The sequence below is a fragment of the Micropterus salmoides genome, unplaced genomic scaffold (assembly GCF_014851395.1).
Source record: "Micropterus salmoides isolate LMB-PRFRI ecotype aquatic unplaced genomic scaffold, ASM1485139v1 Ms_hic_scaffold_1, whole genome shotgun sequence".
In the NCBI taxonomy this organism is placed as follows: domain Eukaryota; kingdom Metazoa; phylum Chordata; class Actinopteri; order Centrarchiformes; family Centrarchidae; genus Micropterus; species Micropterus salmoides.
This window is the reverse complement of record NW_024040040.1, coordinates 14969734-14995720: the sequence shown is the minus strand read 5'-3', so window position 1 is coordinate 14995720 and position 25987 is coordinate 14969734. Positions and strand designations below refer to the sequence as shown.

Sequence of the window (25987 nt, the reverse complement as noted above, 5' to 3'; positions counted from 1 at the left end):
TCTCCAACTAAATGTAGCTTCTCAAAATGAACACATGCAGTGCGATGCAGATGAAAGCCATTTGTTGTGTTATTGACATTGACCTATTTTTCCTGACTCTGCTTCCCCGAGCCACACACTAATAGAGCCTTATCTCCTTTTTTAAAGCTTGTTTTTACACAATTTCTGCTCTGCTAGACTCTACAGAGGGTGGAATGGCAGGAAGAGCAGCAGATTCAGTTTTGAGGACGTGACATGCGGTCAGCAGCATCACTGTGTGATGGTGTTTTGGGGTTTTTCATAGAAATCGCAGGGTGTTGAATGATTGATGTTGGTTTTAACCATTAAACCACTAATTTCCTGTGCAGTTACTGTTTTCAGACCTGCGATCAAATCATTGTTGTACTCAGGCGACTTGACATCAAAAGAGAAAGCTATGTCAACGACAACATCTGTATTGAGTCATTGGTGGTGGTGAAAAGCAAAATCACTAATCACAATGAGTCAGAGGGGAGAGTAAGTTTTCTTTTTATCTTGCCACTCCAAGCACAAGTATGTCAGTTTTGTTTTTGAAGTCTTAGGTCTGACTTTATCTTTACCAACAGCAACTCCAATAGACTTGTCATACAGTTAAAAAGTCACCACACTCCCTCTAAACATTTGCCAGTTTAATTTTGCTGTGCAAAGGGCGATCATTAAAATCCTTGTTAAATATTGTGTAGTAACAAATAATTATTGAGAAATCTATTAATTAATTCTTTCTATTAATCCTAATCTATAAAGTTGCACACCCAAAGTGAGGCCCTCCAGTGACTTATTCTGTCAGACTAACTATCCATGCTTTGAACTTATTGAATTATAAAATGGAGAAAAGGAGCAAATGATCACGCTTGTTTAGTATTATACCTATTTTAACAGTACATTAACAATTGGTTCATTTTGTTTCAAACAAATAATCAATAAGACAGCTGTTTTGAGGGATAACCGTATCTGCAGTAATGTGTACCCAAATTGAGTGCCAGTTTCATCTGCTCTACACGTACTGTATTCTGCATGTAAAGAAACACCAGTTGCCAACAGCTATGGCCAATTAACCTTTAAAATAAAATAATAAAATCAGTGGGATATGTTGTTGCTTTGAAAAAGAAACGCACACACTCTTTAAATGATCAAAAACCTGCTAGATCAGAATACATTTCTCATTTGGGTAACTTCTGGTGAGTACTGTAGCTGAATATCAAGTATTTTGTCCTAAATCTTTTATAGTCTTCATAACCCAAAATTATTCATGTTGAGGCTGTTTGCATGTCCTTGAAATGTCTTTTAATGTCTGAAATTGCAGTATGTTAATAATTACAGTAATAAATGATCCTTAAAGGATAATTTAGGTACCGTAAAACTTCATTTAATAGCCGAGTCCCAAGTAGCCGCCTATCCCGTTTTCGGGCCTGGTGTGGGAACACATTTTGACAAATAAACACCTGCCTAGATTTAACACCTGGTCTAGTTTTAATAGAAGTTCTTTGGATGTATAAAACCTCTTAAACCCAGCGGGTCGCCCACTTTAGCTGTTTATAAGCTGTTTATACATTTAAAGATTAATATTTGTATTATCAATATGTCCATATGAACATGCTACACATTGTTAGATGGATTAGATTCTCCACAATTCAATAGTTCAGTTCATTTAAGGGAAACAACAAGCCCCAAAGTCTAATTCTTATAGATTTACCGGTGCAACCTGCCTAGTAGGCTACAAGAGAGGAAAGGAAATAAAGTGATGACTGCCTTTACCTTTAAAGCACTCATTAAGTCCGCTCGTCAAGTCCGAATGTGTCCGTTCCTTGATTATTTATAGGCCTATTCCTTTAGTCTGTTAGGGTCCACCCATCAAAAGAATCAAAACAGCTTTTCATAAAAATTCATCCAAGTTGTGAATCCTGTCATGTGAAGTCCATTGCTCTCTGTCTGCATAACTTCTCTCATCCTGCACTGTGTTGTTGTCGTGATGTTACTTCAAAATAAAAGCGCGTAAGCTGTCTATTGGAGCTACATCAAATGAATGACATGTATTGAAATAAACTGTTTCATAGTAGTTTCAGTTTTGTGCAAAAGGAATTAAAGGCCTGTCCCATATGGACGCCTGTCCCAAGTATAGCCAGGGTCAATTCAGTGATTTAAGCAAATAAAAGCTCAGGCTATTATTCAAAGTTTTACAGTATTTTAAAACATGGGCTCTATTTTCACATATTTTGCTGTCGAAACGACTAGTAAACAAAAGGTTTTGGAATCGGTGCAGTCGATGGCTTCAGCAGTCAGTCACGAACTGGCTGCAGCATATTCCTTCAGGGCAATGAACTCCTCTCCCTCGTTTTCATCGGCATTTCCTTCAACAACTCATCATCTACTGCACAAATGCCAAATTTTTTGTACCTACATGTTATTTCGACACCAAAATATGTGAAAATAGGGCCCAGGTTTAAAAACATATAAATTTTACTTTAAATAGGCTTCAATAGAGCAAAATTCATTGATAGAAGTCTTATTTAGAGTTTCAGCATTTTTTGATAAATTGAGTTTTATTCTTATTTTTAAAGATTTTTCAAAAGGCTTAAAGTCTAATTTGATGGAACTTGGGGGCTCCTTTTTAATTGCATCTTTGGAAAAAACTTAATTGTTGTAGGATTTTGGCACAGAATAGGTGTAAAAAAAATAAATAATAATAAATAAAAAATCAGTGTCAGTATTCGCTTTAACAAAATATATACCTGTGTAAGTATTTGCTTCTGAAGCCAAATCCAATACAGAGTTATACAGTATCAGAGCTCCTGAAGTGGTGACTAGTGTTCATGTTGCTCTACTAAATAAGGCAACATTTCTCTGTGTGAGAGAGAGGCGCGTGGCTAATTGGCAAGCTTCACATATTCTCATCGATCAAAGTGTGTGTGTGTGTGTGTGTGTGTGTGTGTGTGTGTTACAGCAGATGGTGACTGTGCATGAGTCAGTTTGTGTGTGTGACGTCCAAATGACATCACGCAGACCTCCTCCTTTGCCAAACACACTCGTGTGTGTGTGTGTGTGTGTGTGTGTATGTACTTGTATTTATAGTGTTTCTGCTGTGTGTTGGTACATATCGGTATGCCTGTGCTCTTTGGTTTGTGTAAGTGGCTACTTGTATATACAGAGTGTGTGTGTGTGTGTGGCATATCTTACAGTTGGGCAGGTGGAAATCTTTTTCTGTGTATGTGTTTGTTTCGTGTTCATTGACTCATGAAGGTGCAATCTGGATGAGAGGATCTGCCTCACCACATACCCACACTATTAACACTGATACACACCTCATCTCATGTTATTTCAGGTCTATTTGTGTTGTCTGGCTCTTTCACTCAGCTCTATGTAAGGACCAAACCACACAAAACAAACAGGATTCACTTTGCATTTGTTACCGTTGATTCTGGACTGTAAAATGACAAAACCTGGCAGTGTCTTATGAAAGTAATGCCCTGCTGGGATGGGAATCATTACAGCACAATAGGGACTTTTTTTGAAAGCTGTGTGCGTATATACCAATACGTGATTATTAAGCATTTTTCCATCAAGCATCATCCCAGCCTCAATTCTTCTGGGAAGCGTTTCCACAAGGTTTTGGAGACCTGCTGGAATTTGCTCCCAGTCAACCACAAGAGCATTAGTGAGGTCCAACACTGATGTTGGGCTATAAGGTCTAGCTGAAGGTTGGTGTTCAAGTCGTGGTGGATGGGATTGCGGGCAGGGCTCTATGCAGGCTAGTCAAGTTCTTTGTCACCACACTGGGAAAACCGTTTCTTTATGCACCTGGCTTAATGCTTTACGGCAATGTAATCAGTAACAGGAAAGAGTTTGTCTAAAATATCATTGATTCTGTGACAATATTTCCTTTACTCCTTCCAAAAGTACCAAAGTGTAGTGATGGGTGTATAAATTCTTTGAGTCAAGTTTAAGGGCTTTGGGGTGGATCTTCACATTTGCGGATGATGCTGTTCTTTTTAGCTTCACTGGACCAGGATCACTGGTCGCAAGTGGGTTTATGAGGCCATGGTTCTTTCCCATAAAAAGGTGTCCTAATTTAAAGCCCTTTTCAAACATTTAATCTGTTAACATTGCTGGCTTCTATCTGTCTATTAAAGTAATGAGTTTTGGGCTTTCAAGCATAGGTCTCTTACGTAGCTTGTCTGCTGTGTCTCTATAGGACCTTTTTTATGGATAGAACTGCAACATGTAAAGTAATGATATGAAAGCATAATCAGCGATGGATTTTAACCCTTATTTTGCAGTTTAAGGGTTAAGAAGGCCAAACTAGATCTCTCAGTATATTTAACCTTGTGCTGCTGTATCCTTTACATTAAGTTAACTGCATTAAATTCTGCCTTGAGCTGTGTTGGATGGAAATGTCTGCCGTCATGTCTTTTTATAAATAATATGTCTTTGGGTCTTATCTAAACATAATACCAATGTGTAAAATGTCCAGCACATTTTCATACTAATGTGTCTGATAGGATCTTATTGGTAAGGGAAACCAAGGATTATGAGACTGACCATACCTGAAATGTACTGGCTGCATTGTGTTAAGAGTGCTTTACTATGTAGTACAGTATAATACCCTGCTTTTCAGCAGCAGTTGTTGAGTTTCATAAAGATTTTGGGTTGGGCTTTTGTTACATTCTTCTGTTTTGGGGTGTGTTTATTGCTACTGACAAGTGTCTCAGGGTGTCACAGTCAGCCATGGTGGTTAGAGTGGCTTGTTCCACCTCATCTCCACTCCTTTTGTTGAAATTAGCAATGTGTTGCTTCAGAAACTGACGAAGATTATGAGAGTTATCAGACAACCCACCAGTGCTGCTGAACATTTAGTTACCCAGTTAATACTTGCGTTATTAAATGTTTGAACTACAGAATGAATCAAATTGGGTTTAATGTTATACTTTATTAATTTTTCTCCCCAGAACCGAGCTTCAAGCTGACCATTGAAGCTGTCCTGAGCCCCCAGATGACTGCTGAACCCACAGAACTGGCATGTCATGTGATTGACATTACCCATCTACCCCCTGGAGGCCGTCTGGGTGTCACGTGGGAGCACACTACACTACCTGGTACTTTAAATTCATTTGTCAAAATCTTTAATGCATTCTAACACAGAATTACTTAAACTAAACCTCCTACAGACAAAGTCATTGTTTTCAATCTATTTAATCACCTGCAGGTATAGGGGACGATCCTCAGACCTCACATCCCATTGGCTCCCTGGACGGCAATGGCAATCTGTTGCCGGAATCTATGTATTCTGACAGGCTGAAGAGCGGCCTGTTATCTCTGACCAGAGTCCAGCCCAACACATTCAAACTGCGATTCCTCCGCACACAGGTAGCTCTGTGAACATAATGACTGATGGAAACGGTGATTTATGTGATGACAGGATTGTAGGCAGAATCTTTTTTTTTTACCAAATTAAGGGACCAGTATAACGTGTTTTGTTTTTTATTTAAAACTGGATTTGTTATTATATATCGGTATTACTATATGTTTATTCAGTTTCCAGAGTTACCAAGTGTGTGTGTGTGTGTGTGTGTGTGTGTGTGTGTGTGTGTAAATTTGGGGGAATGTGCAGACCGTTTTAACGTGGTACGTTTTGATATTTTACTCACATCTGCTTGTTTGCTGATGTGATGAAACCAACATCTGTTTCATACCTTTATACGTAGACTATATGTGATACTGCCATACTTGTTTGCAGAAATCAGTATTTTAATTGCTCTTTTAAGCTCATTATTTTGGTTTTCCGGCCTGCAAACAGACAACAACAGACAGTTTGCACAAGATAGTGAACACTTTGCAGCTAAACATCCACATATTTTTCTGAGGAGTGAAGACCTAAACAGAGCTAAAAGTAGAGTGAACATTGAACCAACTAATATTGGAATTACATTCATCAGGTGAAGAGAAACATGACTCCAGATTAATGCTAATGTTTTTCTGTGCATGTGTAAATAGGCAGTGTTTGTTAACCTGTTAGCCACAAGAACATTAAACTGTAATGGTGCCAATGTTGTGTTCTAAGCTTGTTCCACTGCCTCAAAGTGGCCACTATAAGTGTAGTTTTCCTAATGTGAGTTGGAAAATTTAACAGCATTTGTTTATATGTAAAGTAGGACAAGGAAACATGATTTGTTGGTTTAATTATAGCAACAATAGTAATGTTGATCATTGAGTCACTTTCACTCTGTCTGTAGGAGATCGACATGGGCCAGTACGTTTGCACTGTGTCTGCTTGGAGCATTAACAGCCAGGGGGGCCTGGTGAAGACCGCTCAGAACCAGAGCTCGCCTCTGACTGTGCGGTGGGATACCAAACGTAAGGAGCCTTATGAGTCATCTGATGTTTTGTGATTCACAATTAGTCAGATCTAAAACTTATATTTTTCTTTTTAAACTTATTTACTTTAATACTCTGTCTGCACACAACATTTATCCTAATACTCCTGGTCATAATCTGTGATTTAAAGAGGTACCTCTGGGAGAAATTCAGAAACACAGAACCATTAACTCGCATCTATGATTAAGAAAACCAATAATACGCTGCCAGCCAGTCATAGTAACCCTGCTGTTAAGTTTCATGAATAAGCTCTGTCTGCAGATCAGTTCCAGACTTCATAGTAAAATCCCTCAACGTAACAACAGACCTCTTGTCTCAGCCTCTTATTCTCTCACACACACACACACACACACACACACACACACACACACACACACACACACACACACGCTTCCTCTCTATTTCAATCCCACATGTTGAAGTTCGTGTCCTCAATTTAGCTAATTGAGCCATGATGTAACCACATTGCTGTGTGTGTGTGTGTGTGTGTGTGTGTGTTGAGAGAGAGAGAGAGAGAAATCCTGTTTGAATCAGAATAAGTTCATGGTGTAATTGCTTTTCACTTCCTGTTGGCCACCGTTGTGGGATTTGGACTCTCTGGTGGGCTGAATGATGCCTGTCTTAACGTTAATTGATCGACTGGCGGTATTTTCAGGTCCCTCTCTAAACGTTGTGGCCAAGGTCACCCGTGAAGCCTCAGTGGGCGGGGCGACCTTTGAGATGAGCTGCACTGTGACCACTCATAACCTTGGGGAGGCGGGATACTCAGTGCTCATCCAAACACAGGACAACCTTCAGAGCAACGTGAAAACCATCATGACTCTCAGCCCGGACAACGTCCTGCAGCACGGAGGAGCCACAGACCCCAACAGGAGGTACGTACCTGGTTACATATGTACATTAACACATGAACCTTTGCACAATGCACTGGAGTCTGGTTTTGAAATATATTATCTCTCACTCTCCACCTGCTCAGAGACAGTCTGGTTCTGACAAAGTCTGGTGCTACTGAGTTTCGGTTTCGCCTGGCTGGTGTCCAGTTGTCTGACAGAGGTTTCTACTGGTGCGACATCACCGCCTGGACAAAACAGCTACCAGGACAGACTTGGACCAGAGCCACCAACGCAGAGTCTAACAAAGTCAAGATCGACTTTCAAGAAAATGGTGTGTGTGTTGTGCGCGTTTGTCCACACAGAGTTTCAAAACTATTTTCATACTTTGACTAAATTGATCAACATTGATTGGACGGTAGGCATGGGCATTGCTACCCAAATAGCCCAGTATTGAGTAGTATCGAAACATCTTCAATAGGGGTGGGGGCAAAAATTTATACAGAACAGTATCACGATATTTTCCGTGGCAATATTGTGTCGATACACGGACGTCAAGTATCAATCTTTTATTATATAAATTATACATGAGAACTTTACTTTTTGGTACAATAATAACTTAAGAGTTTTCCTTTGGGGACACAATTTGAAGTTGGAAAAAAGGTAATAAATTGCAATATATCACAATATGTTTAAAATCGCAGTAATATCGTATTGTGACATAAGTATCATGATGGCATCGGATCGTAGTGCCTCTGGTGATTCCCCGTAGTGTCCAGTGCTGCAAGCGATACTTTTTGTAACCAGATAAGGGGGGCTATTTGCAGCCAAACACGCAAGCAACACACCTTATGTGCCTGCATGCGCCTAGCCCATGCCTCATTTTAACAGCCCCTTGAAGTGGCTTCAGTCTCAGGAAGTCTCAAGTTTAACTCGGTGATCACTAAACTTTTTCTCTCCTCCTGTCTTATTCAAATTCAAAAACAACTTTCAAGCTATGGCCTTTCTCTGAAAATAGAGTGCATGACCTAATAAGGATAAGGAGCGATCGATACAAATTCCCAATATTAATAGCAGTAACGGTTATTTCAAACAATAACAAGAAAGAAAAAATATCACATGAACAATAATAAAAATAATAATACCAACTATTATGGCTTCAACAGGTGGCATTTTACGCAATGTATCGCATGAAGCACTCTATTGGTATCACTTTAAGGGTACTGGTATTGTAAATTTTAAACGATACCCAACTTTATTGGCCGGTCATGTGTTTGGAAAATCATGTGTTTTTTCCAACACTGGGAAATTTCCCCAGAACCCACAGAATTGTTGTTCGCGGAGAGAATATATTGAAGTACAAGTAAAAAGCTGTAAAAGAAAAATCAACTAGTCCCAAAGAACATGTAATTAAACATCCAATCAACGTGCTTCAAATTCTAGTTAGGGTTGGTTAATAAGACAATATATAAGGTAGATTTTGCTCTTCAGTTTTTACAGGGTTTTTGCATCAGTGTGATGAACTACTTTACTTTTTCAGGTATTTAAGTTAGCCGACAGACGGTTCCCTCTTGTTTTATCTATAAATAGTTTGTCTGTTGAATTTCCACAAAACTGTATATTCCAGTATTAAAAAATTGGATTTTTTGCCTACATTTCAACATGTAGCTTTCCATTTCTTAACAGTATGTAAGCAGTGGAGGAACATTGAGTTTACCTGTAAAAGTAAACTTTCATATTAAGACAAAAAACACTTAACAACCAGCAGCTCTGCCCACTTTGCTACTCTGAGCGCCGACAGTTAAATACTTCTCGTTTGTATCTTAATCTTAATGTAACCCATTAGATTTCTCTTACTTGTTCCTTACTTGTTCTTTTTTAGACATTGTGCTCATTTAATGAAATTTCCTGCAACCAGGCTGTATACAAAGAGCATAATAGAAGACTAACCTTGAGCTAAGAATATCACTAATTTGAAGTGTAGTCATTCAAACACCTATTCACTTTCATAACAATCTGAACAAGTACTAGAGAATAAGTCCATGTAAGTGATCCTGGAAACCCTTTAGTAACTGTCTATTAATAGAAATATTTAAGCAGTTCTGTTTGGTACATTTCTAGGCACGTTATACACACACATATCCTCCACCCACACAGTGTTAATGATAAGCTACACAAATTCCCTAATAATGTGCAAAAATAACACACACGCACACACCTTAAGCCCTTTGACGCCCACCACAGCCACTGGCCTACTTAACTTTCTTTCATCTGACTGGAAAGTGGAAGACAGGAGGAGGAACAGGAGCGTCAGAAAGGAAGGGAGGAAGACGAGGGAGGCGACAAGGAGGAAGACGAGGAGAGGGCGAGGTGGAGGAGGAAAGTGAAAAGGAAAAGGTGATGAGAATAAAGGGTGAGGCGGAAAGGGAGAACAACAGGGAGAGAAACAGAAGGAGAGGAAAGGGGGAAGTGAGGAAATGGTAGAGGAAGGTGAGGGAGTAATTGACAGATATAGAAATGGGGGGAAGGTGGAGGGATGTAAAAAAAAAAAAGATGATGCAAAGAGGAGCTAGAAAGGAGGAGGGAATATGGGCGGGAGGAATGGGTGGAAGAAAGGTGGAAGGACAGTACCATGTGGGGGATGTGATGGGGGAAAAAAACTGGAAGAGAGGATGTGTTGGGGAAAGAAAATGTAGTGTATAGCGCTTTTCAAAACAAAAGTTACAAAGTGCTTCTCAATAAAAGTCTTGAAGCGGCTGGGATAATAACACACTCAGAAACGACAAAGATCAGACATGAAAAATTAAAGTTTTAAACAAGATGTTAAGTGAATAAGATGATTAAATGTTGAGAGTTTTGAGAATTGAAGGTATACCAAATTCTAGAGGCAAAGACGCAGCTAATGTTCTTCTGCATAAACTGATTTTAGCTTGTCACAGATGCATCTGTACTGACACATTTCGGCCAATAAGGAACCAGAAATTGCAGCACAGAAAAGCCATCAAGATATGCTTTGAAAATGTTTTTTAATTAGAGCAAAAGTCTGTAGACATAAATATGGTGGGAGAAAGCTTCACTGTTGCTAGCATTACATAGATAGAAAGTCCCAACAGATGACGGATAAATTAAAGAAGCACAGTATATTTTAGCGTATTCATAATATAATAAAGGATTGTCCACAAACACACTAGTTAAGTTAATGCTTCCTGTAGTTCACTAAAATTGCAATTCAGCTGGTATCAGGATTAGACGTATTTATTTTTTTATATTAAAAGATTGACTAAAATGAATCCATAATTTACTAAAACTTTAGATACTGAGAAAAATGTGTCTTCTGCCACGTTAACGGTAGATAACAGGCAGTGATACGCTGGGTAACGTTTTAGCGCCCACATGAAAACATTCATGTGGGCGCTAAAACATTACCCACATCATGTCTCTGTTATTTAAACTGCAAATGGCTTCAGTGACCTGGAGGAATGAGGAGCCAGTTGGACCATTAGCTGTAGCTAACATTACTTACCTTGTGTTGACCACTCCTCTCTGTAACTTTATGGTCAACTCACTGTCGCCTTCTTATCAGTAAAGCGAGGCTTTATAGCAGAGGTCACTAATAGGTGGGCCGCGGTCCGGATCCGGACCCAGCCACTGTCCTCTCCGGACCGCCGACCTACAGCCAATTTATTATTGACGGAGCGTTTCTATTTTAACCCGCGCAGCTTTTGTTGCACTTACTGTACTGGTTTAGCGGACCAGGAAACTCACAGACCAATCGCATGTGCTCCAATCGTCTCATGTGACGCTGCTCAGCCAATCAAATCTGCATTCCGATGCTTGCGAGTCGAGTCCGCGAGATTCACCAGAGACGTTTTGGAAACACACACGAATTGAGGAGACAAAAGGGAAAAGAGATTTCACATGGCTTTTAATCAAGAATGTACAGATTCTTACATGTACATTCCTCCCACGGGCAGTTCAACACCAGAATATCGCATAGATCTCCAATCCTAGCTGGCAGGACAAACTAGAGCTCACGTTTCTCACTGAACAAGATAAAGTAGGGAAGTGGTTGCTCTATAAGAGGGAATGAAAGAGAAGAGGAGGCATTACAGCTGTTCATTTGTTATGATGTGTTGAGTGTTTATTATAAAATTGGTTAAGACTACACTTCATCACTTCAAGGTACACTTTTTATTTAATTATTTCAAAAAGATTAGGCACTTTATTTTAGTTTACTTAAATTTAGAATTTATTATTAGAGTAGTTATTATTTATTATCCCTCCAGTTTGATGTGAAAACGGTAAATATTCTTCAAATATTATTTGATTTGACAGTCCGTTATTGACTAAAAACATATGTTGATAAAACTATACATTATGGTACTGAATGATAACGCAAGTTAGTCGTTTTGATGTTCCGGACCTTCGCTTCTGGAAATTTTCTCAAACTGGACCTCTTTGAATTCTAATTGAACACCCCTGCTTTATAGGCTGCAATTTTATATATTTGAATACATAGGTTATTGATTACTAATTCAATTTCCAGTGACCCTTTAAAATGTACTGTTATATATGCAGAGTTATGTTTTGGTTGTTCTTAATCTGTTAAATGTCTTGCTTAATATCTTGGTCACAGCTCTTTAATAACCAAATTTAAGGGATGTATATCAAATTATTTGCTTATATTAAGTGTTAAAAACTAATATAATGTTAAATAAATAACATTTTTAAAAAATCTCATATTTAGATTGGCCTTGAGTGCAGTATATGTTGAACTATACTGGGAGTAGGCACTGGTTCAACTCGATTAAGAAATATTCCCCCTGTAGTCCCTCCTCCCTAACCATTACTTTGTTGGAAGATGGGCTGCAGCATTTTGAACCATCTGAACGAGGTTTGTAGGAGGCAGAAACGCTTTAAGACTATAGGAGCAAAGAGATGTTGCGGAAAAGATGACTGTGAAGGAGAGAAAGATAGGAGGGAAGACGGACTGAAAGAATATCTTTCTCTGGGGAGGGCAGCAGCCCTTGAGCATTACTTCCTCTTTCTCCATCACTTCTTCCTCCCCCGTTCTCTCCGCCGTCCTCTCATTCTCTCCCCCCCCCGCCCCCCCTCTCTCTCCCTCCCTCTCTCTGGGACATCTTCAAAGCGAAGCCCTTTGGCCAATCAGCCAGCTGCGGAGATCTGCACCGCTGCTTTCCTTTTCTCTGTGTGTGTGTGTGTGTGTGTGTGTGTGTGTGTGTAATCTTTCAAGTGTGTGTATCCATGTTGAACATTTTGAGTTGACCCCACACAGAACCCCCCCCCCCCCCCCCCCCCCCCAACACAGACACACAGCATTCAGCATTCAAAGCTTCAAGCTGAGCAGTTTTCAAGAACCCCTTATACTTGCCTTAAGGGATGGAAGTTCTGTGCACTCAGTCGTAGGTGTGTGTGTTTGTGTGTGTTACTAGTACATCCACAAACTGGCAAGTCTCCCAAGGTTCCAGCTGTATCTTGAATGTTTCAGACGTGTTGTGAAATTTCTGCCTGTACTGGGATCTTCTATGAGGACACGTGCAGTTTTTACTACACATTTACTATTAAATAATTCAGCGTTTAAGTGATTCCTGTAGACAAGGGGCAACATAAATATGGAGTGTCCAGAGGAAAACGTGCCAGCTAAAAGATTTACCAATGTCCTGCTTCCTAAGTTGTATTTTATGGCTTTAAGTCTGACCTTTCAAACATTTCCAATTATCCCAAATCTGTAAAGGGTAATTCTGTATTTTTAAAAGTTCATTCAACATTCCCTTGGGTTGTTCCTTTAGAATTTCAAAGGAAGGTGAACCTATTATTCAAATGAATGTAAATCTTCATTAGATTTTGCCGAGCCGCCCTCTGTTTTGACCCTCCGTTTTTACTATAATTGTTCGGGGTGTGTTCTCTTTGATTTTCACTTCCAAATAAGTGGTTTACATACTTTGGTTAAACTGGAGCCTGACGTCTTCAGATCTCAGTGCTGAAATTGGTGAGTAAATAGTAGAACCGAAAACAAAAAAGAAGGCCCACGTTGTAAAAAGAAAATAGTGTGAATAGCCTCTGAAATGCTGTGATGTGGTTATGATGCATTTTGATTATTTATTGTAAAAGTAATGAATTCTGCATTGCTCGTCTTGCTCTGTGAGTTTTGCCCTGGAGGGGTTTCAAAGCTGTTCCAAAGGCTTTTCCATCTTGACAACAATGACACTGAATACAATACATGAACATTTAAGGCATTGTTTTTTAGTAAAGGAGCCGTTCGGTTCGAATTGATTTTGACACAGCCAAAAGCTGTTGATAAAGGCGGCGCTGCAAGAAGACATGTTCACAGCAGATTCCAGTAAACACGATCCTCTCGTGGCAAGGACCGCTCAGAAAACACTTTTAGTAACACAAAGTGAAGAGAAACTATAGCTAATTAAAACTGCAGGCAGCGTTGGACAGGCCCTCATATCGCGACAGTTGCCAGAGGTCATCAGTAAGGCTCTGAATTATGTGTTTTTTGAGGCCTCACGAAGCAGTTAAACATCACTTCCTGTGTGGCGCTATGTGAACATCCGCTAAGTTGTGTAGCAGTACATCAAGTGTAGTGTACACTGAAAATTTCACATAAATCAAATGAAGAATATCACACAGAGCATACTTCCTGTTGCCATTAGGGGGCGCTATGACATTGCTTGAATTGTGGCTTGTAGATGTGTTCAGAGCAGGACTCTTATCAAACATGCGAAGTTTCATACAGATATGGACATATACCCTGAAGTTATCACAACTTACTGTTTCATGGCGAATCATCAATTTTCAACGCCACGGACACGCCCTTTCGACAAAAACTCACAGATGGCACAACTTTTCATCGTCAAAATGCGCAGCAAAAATTTTAAGTCATTAAGATTAATTGTGTAGGAAGAGTAAAGTACGAAATTTGTAAATCGACATAAATGACCATCAAATTTAAAATGGCCGACTTCCTGTTGGGTTTAGGGCATTGGTCCAAGAGGCTTTTTTGTAGGTTTGGATATGATACATCTGCCACAAACACTTCATACATTTTTGAGCAACGTGGCCCGGGGGCTGCTCTTTAGGGGGTGCTAGCAAGCCATTCTGCTACACCAATGCGCAAAAACAAATGACACGTAACACGGGACTTGTATGTTGTGCAAAGTTGGTGAGTTTTCAAGCATATTTATGAAGGGCAAAAATGCGCTGATATTTACTACTGCTGCTGTTAATAAATAAGTCCATCAAAGTTATTACATAGTGCCCCAAAGAAGGAATAATGAATATATATAGTATCTCGTAGCAATGTGTTATGCAGAACTGGGCCTTAAGTGGTTCTTGTTAGACTTACTTTATAGGAAATACTTTCTAGCTCACTTAGAGATCACCTTTGCCCTTGGAAGATGGTCCACTTAGATCTATCCACCTAGTGTATATGTAACTAGAGTGTATGTATAATACAGTATGTTGGTTTACATAACAGCAGTTGGTTTGTCTGCCCATCTGTCTGTCGGCCAATCCATCTGTCCCAATGCTTGAGTCCAGAGCTAAATATTACAAGAGCGTTGTGACATTTGGTAAGATCAGGATGGTTCCTGGTGACCCCCGTCGAAGTTTCTCCTTGTCAAAAAGTGGTGAACTTATGTGACTCTAGATTTTCAATACTCTGGGTTTGACAAGAAAGATCAAAATGTAATAGACCTTAACATGTTTACATGCCACAGTAGGAAAAGCCTGGTGACTAAATTCCATTTATCTGCTCCAGAGTTCGAGGGTTGCTACCATACCTTTTGTAGCATTGCGCACAGAAAGCATGCTTCTGAAAACTAAGATGGCAAACCCGGCCATACCCATGTCTTTTAAGACACTCAACTCACTGAATTTGTGACCAGAACAAAACTCAAAGCAATATTTTTGCTGTATTTCATCCATTCATGACTGTTGGCTCACCAGGCTAATGCTCTCTTTCACTCCTCTCACTGGGATTGAGTATTATCTTGCAACACTCGACCTGCAAACAGAAAACTTATTTGTATATATTACACTAGAAAATAACCAAACAGAACTTCTACTTTGGTGGGCAGCAGAGTGCTAACAGAGAGCCAAATTCACCGTAGACCAATTTGGAGACAGTTTTTGTTGACGGAATATGTGGAAATCCACCTGTAGGTTCGACTCCATAACTCCACGTTCAAACCCCAAAAATGTTATTAGTTTTTATCTGCATTGCTGATGATAAATGCTATTAATATAATTATCCTAATACAGTGTATTTAAATTAAACTTTTTTTACCTACACCACAGCTGTTTGCTCCGTTTGATTCCAGCACATCAGAGGAATCTCAGGCTGTGACTTTAAAGCAATGTTTACCACCTGAAAGCTGAGCTGAACGCTATTTTCTCCCAGTATGCTCACATTACTGCATTCCTCAGGGATGTGAATGCAGAATTATAGCATATGTAGGTTTAAAAACAGTGTTTAAATGAGTCCTTTTGATCTGAGTTGAGTTTCTGTGATGTTTGCCGTCCGTGTCAAATTTCCTTTGAATAAAGCATATTTGAGCTGATCTGCTGGTGTTGCAGGCCCGACCTTCTCCATCACCATCCACTCTGACGTCAGCAGTGTTTATCCGTGGGAAACGGCCAAGATGGAGTGTTCGCTCAGCGTCTCTGGATCCTCACCAAAGACTGGTAAAATACACACACACACACACACACACACACACACACACACACACACACACACACACACACACACACACACACAGTAAATCACTATCAATTACTGTTACTGTTTTTTCTTTTTAATTCTCTGCATTGTTTTATTGCTATTTTTTTACACACATGCAAAAAGAAACTCAACCGTAACACACACACACTTTGTACTTCTGCTGCGTTCTTTGCCTGCCAACTTGTCAACAATGCTAATAAGAATGATGAGATTTCTGCATTTCACATGGTTGTATAGATGAAATAGGCTCTCTGTCTCTCGCTCTTGTTAACTCACACTCTCACACACAGCTTTCTATATTCTCTCACTTTTAGGGTGTGTGTTTGCGACTTGAAATACTGGTTTCTACTTGTGCTGTAGATTATAGTGACATCTATCTATCTATAACTATTAACTTTCGCATCTGTAATGAGCTTAAGATCAGATCAGGGTTGCTTTTAATCAGATTAATGTAGAGAAATCAAACTACAGGTAAACAGGAAAAACAACATTATGGCGTCATATTAACCTGCATATAGATTCATTATGCATGGTGCACACTAGAGGATTTTCAAATCTTTACTGTTTTTAAAAAATTATGAGACATACCAACAGATTGAACCAATTTTTTTTAAATATTGTAATCGTAATAACCCACACACCAGACGATTCAGTCAAGATGCGGGATCTCACAATAGTCGATTTCAGAATGCCGGTTCCCGGGGACTTGGGATCTCACAGAAACTTGGGTGATCAAACGTGACATTAACGGCCCAGTTATTCTCTATTGTACATAACATATCGATGGTGCAACACTATGATTCAGACCAACGTATCTTGATTATTATAGTGCAGATTTCCCTAAAAGATGCACTGGATTTATATGCTCCCCAAAGGATAACTCATAATGATTTTATTCATACCCCTGACCTTTAGTGCTACCATCAGGCCAAAACTGCCACTTGTAAACAAAAAAATTTAACTGGCAGATTGATTCTCCCCAGAGGATAAATCATTTCAGTTTTTGACCCTAAATGATGCTTCCTCCAGCTCCGCCCTCAGGCCAAAACATTTGCACACTAGATATCTCATAAAGTAATTCACAGATTTCAGCTTCTTAACTGAGGATTTGCTGCACTACACCTTGTAATTTCTTTATGAGCAATGGGTAATTAAATGAGAATTTTCCTATTCCAAGCTTTCTTATCCTGTGGATACGTTCTGAATATTCATTCTCATGAGTAAGTAAATAGTTTATCATTACGGAGTTTGTGATATTTGTATTAAATACTATTTTATCTCCATGAAAATTTCCCAGTGGTGGAAGTACTACATAGATATTTTGCTTAAAACAGTTCTAATCAATATGTTTTTATCAGCAAGGGCTCAAATTACTGATGTGATGTTAAATGTCACTCGTAGTGATGAACCTACAGAGAATTAGCAAGCTCCACGTAGCTTCTTAGCATCTTTCAACTCATTGATTTGATTGTAAGGCCCATAACTTTATTGTTTCAGTTCAGTTTCACAGCTCTGATCAGCAGTGCAAATTTTACATATAGCTGGTTTAATAATCTAAATCAATGCATCAAGCTGATCACATCTTTTGTATGTAAAATATTAATCTTTAAAGTAAATATAAACTACTTCTGTATGATAAATGTAGTAGAGTAAAATATATAACTTTTCCCTAAGTAAGCAAAAGGAGTGATACAATTAAATGGAAATATTCGAGTAAAGTACATGTATATCTAAAGTACAATAAATGTTCTTGGTTGTGTTCTACCAATGAAAAATCCCCATATAATAGAAATGTCTGATGCTGTTAAAAGAAATTATTTGCACTCCTTCCCTTCTTCAAAAACTGACCATCTGTGGTGTTAATAACCCCCCCCCCCTTTTTCCTTCTGTCCCACCCCCTGCTTTCCTTTTCTCCCTCACTCTAAACATCCATCCATCTAAACATCCATCCATCTCTGTCCTTCTTCTCATCCTCACTCCATACTCTTAACTTTAACACATCACATGACGTCATGCATCGCTCCTTCCATCTGTCACCATCTTTCCCTATCTCATTCTCTGTGGATCTTCCTTTACTGTCCAACATGTCTTTTCTATACTATGTCCTTATAGTGAGCAGATAAAACCCATTACAGACCTCAGGGTGGGTGTGGGGTGGGGTGTGTTTGGTTGATTGGAAATAATTATGCAAAGACAACCAGATCAGAGTACCATTTCCAGTAATGTTTGGACATATGTGAACATGTTTCTTTGCACCTGTGTCCTCACAGGAACGTATGTTTGTGCATGCATGTAATGTATGCCCATACATAAACACAAATATTCACTTGCAGCACTGTAACGCTGCAGGGATTGGTGGGTTTGGTGGTTGTGGAGCGTGCTCTCACAGACAGCTGCACCATGGAAAGAAATTCCCCCTCAGCATCACAGCTGATAGGGAAGTTACACATGGACGTGTTCACAATGGGAAGGAAGGAGCAAGTGTTATAGCATACAGGAATATACTGTAGTATTATAATTATTGGCAGCAGTAGTGTAGCAGTGAGCATAGTGTTTTTAGAAGTTGTATTAGTTGTCATATACTAGCTTGTAATGGCCACGTAGGGTCCATCAAAATAACAACAGAATAACAAAAACACATTTTTCTCACTGACAACTTTTTGACCAAATATTTCCAAGAATTATGGAACCAAAAGAAATAAACTCCAGAACAAAACTGGAAACACAAGTCCTGCATGTCCTTAAGATTAGACCGATGACAGATTCCTGTCCTGACGCAGATTTAACACCCACGGAAACGACAGAAATATCACTTTGTCTTTTGTATTTTCTGTTACATGTTGCTCATTGTTCGATGAAAAGGAAACATGCACAGGTGGAAAAGGTGAGGGGGAATTTCTGCTCAAAGTTATATGGGTATTTATTTCTGCTTGAGTGTGTAACCATCTGAAACATCATCACACAGTTCTTCCTTTTTTTGTTAAGGCAGTTGTAAAGCAAGTTTAAGCAGCTGCTGGGTCACCAATCAACAATTTTCAGCCCTGCAAACTCTATCCTGATAGTTCCTGAACCTTTTGGGAAGTACAGAGACTTTCTCTTTTGGCGCTTATCATTGAGGAACTAAATTTAGTCTCTGGCCCCTCCGGTCGAAACACGGTTTAGTTCTTGAGTTCCTCAAAAGGTTCTCAGTCCCATGGGAAATTTTCTGCAGCAGACAGCCCAATATTTCAAACTAATATAATATTTTGTGTAGTACTCTGTAGTGTTTTGTACTGGATTTCAGCAGTCTCTTAAATTCCAGCATGAAACAGTTCAATAGGTGAGGCGCAGTGTTCAACCAAGAGGGTAGAAAGGTTAATATCTCTGCAAGAGAGGCCACAAAGTGAGCAGTGTGTTAGGGATTTTTTATTGGGGGTTGGGGTGATAAAAAAAATATGGTAGAAATGTGTCTTTGCAGACAACAGTGTCCAGCAGTTTTCACTGAGAAAACTTTTGACTAAAAAAGTCTCTATAAAGTGTTCCCTGTGAGATCTGTGGATTATCAGGGATGTTGTGTTCCCAAAGACAGTTTTGCAAATGTTATTGTTTTTCTTTGTGGTGGCGCAATTTAAGGGACAGATATCTAAAAACCTATGCATCAAATGAATCAAAATGCAAGGCTGGATACAGCGAGACATGAAAAGTTTTTGTGTGTTTTGGGTGATCTGACCTCTTAAAAAAACAGTGTCGTTCCATTAATTCAGCCTGCTCATTAGGCTGCTTCCTCTGTAGTCACCGTGACTCATGTTGTTTCAGGGTGTGGGGGTGTGTGTGTGTCCTGTTGTCAGGTTTCAAGCTAAACTGTAACTAAGTGCCGTCTAGTAATACAGTAATTAAATACCAGAGTAGGAACACATGTTGTTGTAACGGTGAAGTGCTTATGAGGACATAGTTCTGTGCCTGAGGAGAAGATTGGCATCACAGTCTCCACAACCACCTGAATCGAGGCAGTACATCTGGTTCCACTTTGTATGCCAGTGTAGGTATTTTGCTTTGTAGCAACATTTAAGCCAAAAATCTGTTTCACTAAACACTTGATATACTTTCACACGTTGACAAGTTACCTCCACCAAGGAGATGAAGTTCCTAATTTTTTAAAAGGCTCCTACAACGGCTGGGCTCTGTAGTTGAGAGCAAATGTTACTCAGACAGGAGTGTGTGGTGCATTTGTTGGGGACTATATTCAGCTGCGGATTGATACACATTTGGCGCTCTAGTGAGCATATTCAAAGCAGCAGGACGGTGTGTGTGGGAGTGACTCAAAATAAAGTACAGTGTGAATGTTCAAGGTAAAAAAGAACACGTCACCCAGTGCAACAGTGTGGCTCCCCGCTGTATATTTAATAGTTTTTAGACAACAATGGAGGTCTGTCGCAGAGGAATAAGATATGTCAGGCTTTGGATACATAGACAATACTTGTTAGTCAGATCAGTACATTGTTGTACAGCTTTACAGCAATCGGTGGAAAACATAGACGATCAAAGTGGTGTGCAACGAATAAAACATGAAACAAGCCCATGTACAATGCAAAGCAAAAATAAATCATGCATCACATAGTGGTTTGGATTAAATAAAGAAAAACATAAAGTCTATAGTCAATATACATATAATACATATAATGGAGACATAAATTACACATTACACATTGAAAGCTATTGTGTATAAACGAGTCTTAAGAAGTGGAGTGTAGGGGCCCTGACATCAAAGGCCCTGTCTCCTTCGGTTTTTAGCCTAGACCTTGGAATAGTGAGCAACGGCCTACCAGAGATCTCAGTCTGCATTCTGGCTCACAGAGGGATAAAAGCTCAGATGTATATGAAGATGCTAGCCCATGTCTGGCCTTAAAAGTAATTAAAGGCCAGACATGGGCTAGCACCTTCATATATCTCTGATATATCTTTGACAACTCACCACCATTAGCACATGTGCACACACACTCACACAATACAAAGATCTTTTTGTTGGGTGTGACGACTTATTACTGTGCACCTTGTTTGTGCATGTACTGGTGTTCACGCTGCAGGTCAATAGTTATTCTGGTTGAGTAAGTGTGTGTGTGTGTGTGTGTGTGTGTGTGTAAGAACACCTGAGGAAATGACACGGTCTAAACAAATGATTGGTGGAGTAGTTACTACCTCAGCTTTTGTAGCTTGTCGATCTGACACAATAAGACAAGAAGGGAACTTCAGGAAATTTCTGAAAGGGTTGAGCAAAAGAAAGTGTGTGTGTGTTTGTGTGTAACGCATTCCTTGGAGATGGCTGAAAACGGCTCTCCTGTTGGAGCTTGTTTTTATGATGGGCATGGTGAAACACCCATACACAAAGTATCGCTCATTATGCATCACTGCTTAGTCAGTTAGTGATCATGTTTACTTTGGTGCTGATTTAAGCCTTTTGTTAGTGAAGCTATTGACTTCACACTGGTAAACACATGGCCTTACATGAACTGCAGTGGTGCTACAAGGAACCCTTTGCAGAGATTTCAGATTAGGGACCTAGAACCTGTATAAGGCTGCAGGGAAGTCTATATAAAAATGTCCTCAACAAGCAGGATGAAGATCATTCTTCTCTTTCAGAGACTCACCAGGTTTCCAATTGTTTTACTTATTATGGTATTGTCAGTTTTTGACTAACAAGAAGCAAAACCTAGGGATATACTATATTTATTTTGAACCGCCTGATCTCTAAGAACCACCATCAAAAAACAAAAGTCTACTTCCACACAAGCAATATCTAAATCCATTGCGGATTGCTTGTTGTTGCTCTCAAGATGATGAACAATTTCCGTATTAAAGTAGTTTTCCTGTAGCGCCATCGTCAGACCAAAATGTCCAGTTGAAAATATCAAGATATCTTTTGTCATATTGTTAGATTGCCATGACGTGTGTGTGCGCGCTAACCCTTACGCCTTTCATCTGTTCACACAAACATGGTGATCATGGTAAATATTATACCTGCTCAACATAAGCATTTTAACACTGTCATTATGAGTGTGTTAGCATGTTGGTGTTAGCATTTAGCTCAAAGCAGTGCATCAAAACAGAGCTGCTAGCATGGCTGTAGACTCTTGCCTGGTTAGAGCTCTAAGAACAGCTAAATCATCATTATGTTGTTTATTACATACAACACTTGTATTTTGTTGCGTGCGAACATTGTAGCTTCTAGAGACTTCTTGCAAGGCTTCAAACTTTTAATATTATGTGTGTTTAAGTTGCAGATTGCAGAATATACTGTTGTAGTGACTATTCATCATCACTTCCTGTCTGGAGATTTCTCACTAGTGATGATATTGACACCAGATTTGAATGTGGACAAATATGTGAAATCTGAGGATTGCGTGTTCTGTTCTTCCCCAGTTTGTGATCAATGGATTCTTTGTTCTTTTAGTCATTAGTGTTAAAGCTGGGGTAGGTGACGTTGGAGCCCTAGCAAGAGATGGTAGCCTATCCAGTGTAGGAAAAAAAAAATCACCTCTCCCCCCTTCAGACCACCCTCCAAAGCCACTCCCCCAAAACACCTTTTCATTCGTAGTGAGGACATGGGAAGAGTGCATGCTGGTAGATAGACAGGTAGGCAGTCAGGGGACAGGCTGGCTGTCGTGTGACAGCCACAGATATCGTATATCTTTTAATTTTTGTGTCAGTATTTGGTTTATTGATTTTATTTCCTAATCAAACTAGAACTATCCTCTTTCAGTCACAGTAACTTTTAAAATCATTGATACCGTTTTAGCTAACATGTACAATAAGCAAGGTGTGTTTGAGTCGCCATCCTTTCACCCTGTGTTGTTTTGCCTTGATGTGTTAGCATGCTGCTGCACGCAGACACACAGCATTCATTACGACTGGAATGACTGGCATGTTACTGCAGTGTGTGTTTGCGAGATGCTGCATACTTGAAATCAGTGGTGGTGAGATGACATCACCATTAGAGATGTTTTTCTCCTTTTTGAAGCACTACCACTGAAACTGTGACAGTTTGGGTCTTTTCAACACATCCCTTTTTTTCTGCTTAGATATTCTTTTGTTAAAATAACAGTATATATCTCTGTTCCTCTGGGAGAAAATAAATCTTTGTACTTCACTAGTTCACACTCAGACACTGCTTTTAGCCTCCAAATAAGACAACCATACAGGAAAAGAGAAACATGAGGCTAATGTTGGACAGCCATAATTCTGTCATGATTATTTAATTTTAGATTCCTGTGTAAAACTTGGTGTTCAAGTGACTAATCAAGTAAACTAAACCTTCAACTGGAGATCCTAATGCTTTCCAATTGTAAATCGCCCTCTCAAATAGATGAGGATGCAAACTAGGAATAAAAGATTTGTTTCATATGTAGAATAATTTCTAAATAAAAAGAGTTGTAGGTATCGTCTTTAAGTACGCACATGCTAAAAAAAACAGTTTTTCAGGCATTGACTAATGGTAGCCATGTAAAGCAAATCATATGTATGCATTTTAATGAGGACTACAGCACTAGTTTTTTGAATACACAAAGGAACAGGTGATCAACACCTGAAAACATATTTAAAAATAACTCTGGGATAAATATAATGATGCATCCTTCTCTCCTCTTTTGGCTCCTCACTTCCTCTTCAGTGTCTCCTCCCTCCTCTCCACTCTCACCAAATTACCCAGCTGTCTTTGCAGGGCCGACAGGCAGCCGTTAATTAGCCAATCTCACGCTCCGTTAGCCGGCCAGGGAGACAGACCGAGGTAGAGAAAGAATAGGCTGCGAGATGGGGAGAGAGAGGGGGAGAGAAGGTGGGAGTGAATGGTGAAAAGTGGAGGGAGCTAAACAGATTGTTAGAGTGAGCAAGAGTGGAAGCGAGTGAATAGAGGCGGCAGTAAATGGAGGAAGAGTGGCTCGAGAACGGCATGCGAAGTTCCCTAAAGAGAGAGACGAGGAGGAGAGGAAGGCAGGGAATTCTAACTGAGTGGCGAGGAGAGAATGGGAAGAGTTGTTGAGCAAAGAGGCGGAGTGAGAGGGATGAAGAGAGGATGAACAGTTAAGAATATGAAGTGGTGAGGGGATGAGAGGGGCCGACAGAAAGACTAAATAATCCACCCCCTTAACTGTTTCTGGTGAACCAATAACAGCTGCAGAAAACTGAAGTCGTTCAAAAACTGTCAGTTCAGTTTTTGTATATTTGTTTAATCAAATGTCCCCTCCTTAATTATATCACCCCAGCAGAAGTGAAGAGAAGATTCAGCTTAGCAAGAATAGCCTTGTTAGCATCAGAGCACTTTTATTTGTGTGCCCACTTGAATCATATTTTAGGTCAGCTTTAGGTCTGTCCACCCAACCTCTCTCCCACAGAGGCTCTACACCCCCCAGTTTGAGAACCACTGGTTTAATCCAATATACTGTAATGATTTTTGCTTCAAGATCAGTAGGACCTAAAGTTGGTGATGTTGGTTGGTTGTCTGTCTAACATCACCAGATTACCATCAAACTATTGTTTTGGTAACTTTCCTGTAGCATCAGAATTAGGCCAAACTTAAGTGAATTCTGTACATCACGAGTGCACAGCTACAAGCTGCATAACATTACCAAAGACGCAACCCTTACAAACTGTTGGCAAGTGTGCCACCTCGGCGATGCTGCAGGTGCCTCCGAGCCCACACATTTCAAGGCCGCTCAGGTACCCACCAGACACTCGTTGTGTAGACTTATACAGTATTTTCACATTATTGAACAGTTTATTTTTCAACACACTGTTTATGTACAATTTATTACATTGCCATTCGTTTATGTGTTAGATGTATTATCTAGGATTGACGAGTGTTTTATAATGTAAATTGAAAGAAGAGCGCCTCCAATAACGTCAGAAGAAATGATTACATTTGTGATCATGTACAAGTATAATAATAGGAGTGTGGAAAAAGACACAGTGGTACGACATCACACAGTAAAATCCACGTATTTAATGAGTGTGATCATTTTAAACTGTCATCTAGTGGCTACATTGACAACGAGATGTATCGCCTTTGCCACCTCCACTAACACATGTACTGAGGAGAGAAACCCTGTAAGGCTCTGAGAACATAAATATATTTCACATGGTCGTTTAGTTCATCTAGCACTTTTATACTTTTTGCCTTGTTTTTATTGTATGTCTGCTTTTATTAACTAATGCATAACTGTACATAATAATAATAAACCCAGCTGAATTTGAGCTCATGGTTTTTTGAATATTTGGCACATACCTTTTTCCTGCTGTCTATCGCAGCAGTTTACCAATATAATGCTAAATGATTGTTGTTCAGTTTTCACCAGTTTTATACGTCCCAACGACGACAAGTTTAAGTTGTTACGTCATGTCTGGTGGAAAAAATGTAAGAACTGTTAGCCATGAGTGGGATACACATTGTTTACTATTGTTTGGCTTTATGGATGATAATTCTCTTATTTCTTTTTAATGGTTCCAGTTCGACCCACCAGTGTCATCATTTCATAAAGCAGATTTAATAAAGCTATTAGCTCAGTGACACCGTTTTAAACATTTAGAAGAGTAGATTTAACCTGTTTGTCAAGAACCTGTTTGTCAAGAATCCAAAGGCCCATTTTAGTGAAAACTTCCTATTAGCATTTATTCTATTTGGATATTTATGTACTTGAATGCCAACTGTAAGTGAAGTGATTAAATCATCAAATCTAGTGTTATTTTTCAGTTGTAGGGGGAAAAGATGTTCTCGTTCTGTTATTTGTTCACCCCATTACATAGTTTCAAAAGTACCGAATTCAGATAAAGGTTTCTTGCAGGTTATTCACTAGTTATTTATTCATTTGTTGTCAAAAAAAATTCCTTCCTAATATTTATTGGCCTCTAGATGACTGCATAAAATCACCACTTCTTTTTAGGTGTTCAGCAGAAGCGAAGGAAGAGTCTTGACTCAAAACTTCAAACACTGTCTCACTCTGGATATTTATACTGTGGTTAAAAAACTAGAGCAAATGGTAGCTAACCAAAC

The 25987-nt window shown here is 39.4% G+C and overlaps 1 protein-coding gene across 1 annotated transcript in view; it reads left to right on the top strand.

The window, feature by feature from the left end:
- Positions 1–25987, top strand: part of si:ch211-132g1.7 (prostaglandin F2 receptor negative regulator) — a 70362-nt gene that overhangs the window by 30355 nt on the left and 14020 nt on the right. Inside the window, exons 6-11 of the mRNA XM_038719567.1 lie at positions 4962–5108; positions 5219–5379; positions 6246–6366; positions 7043–7262; positions 7364–7551; positions 15822–15929. Coding sequence (XP_038575495.1) covers positions 4962–5108; positions 5219–5379; positions 6246–6366; positions 7043–7262; positions 7364–7551; positions 15822–15929 — 945 coding nt within the window. The remainder of the gene's footprint in view (positions 1–4961; positions 5109–5218; positions 5380–6245; positions 6367–7042; positions 7263–7363; positions 7552–15821; positions 15930–25987) is intronic.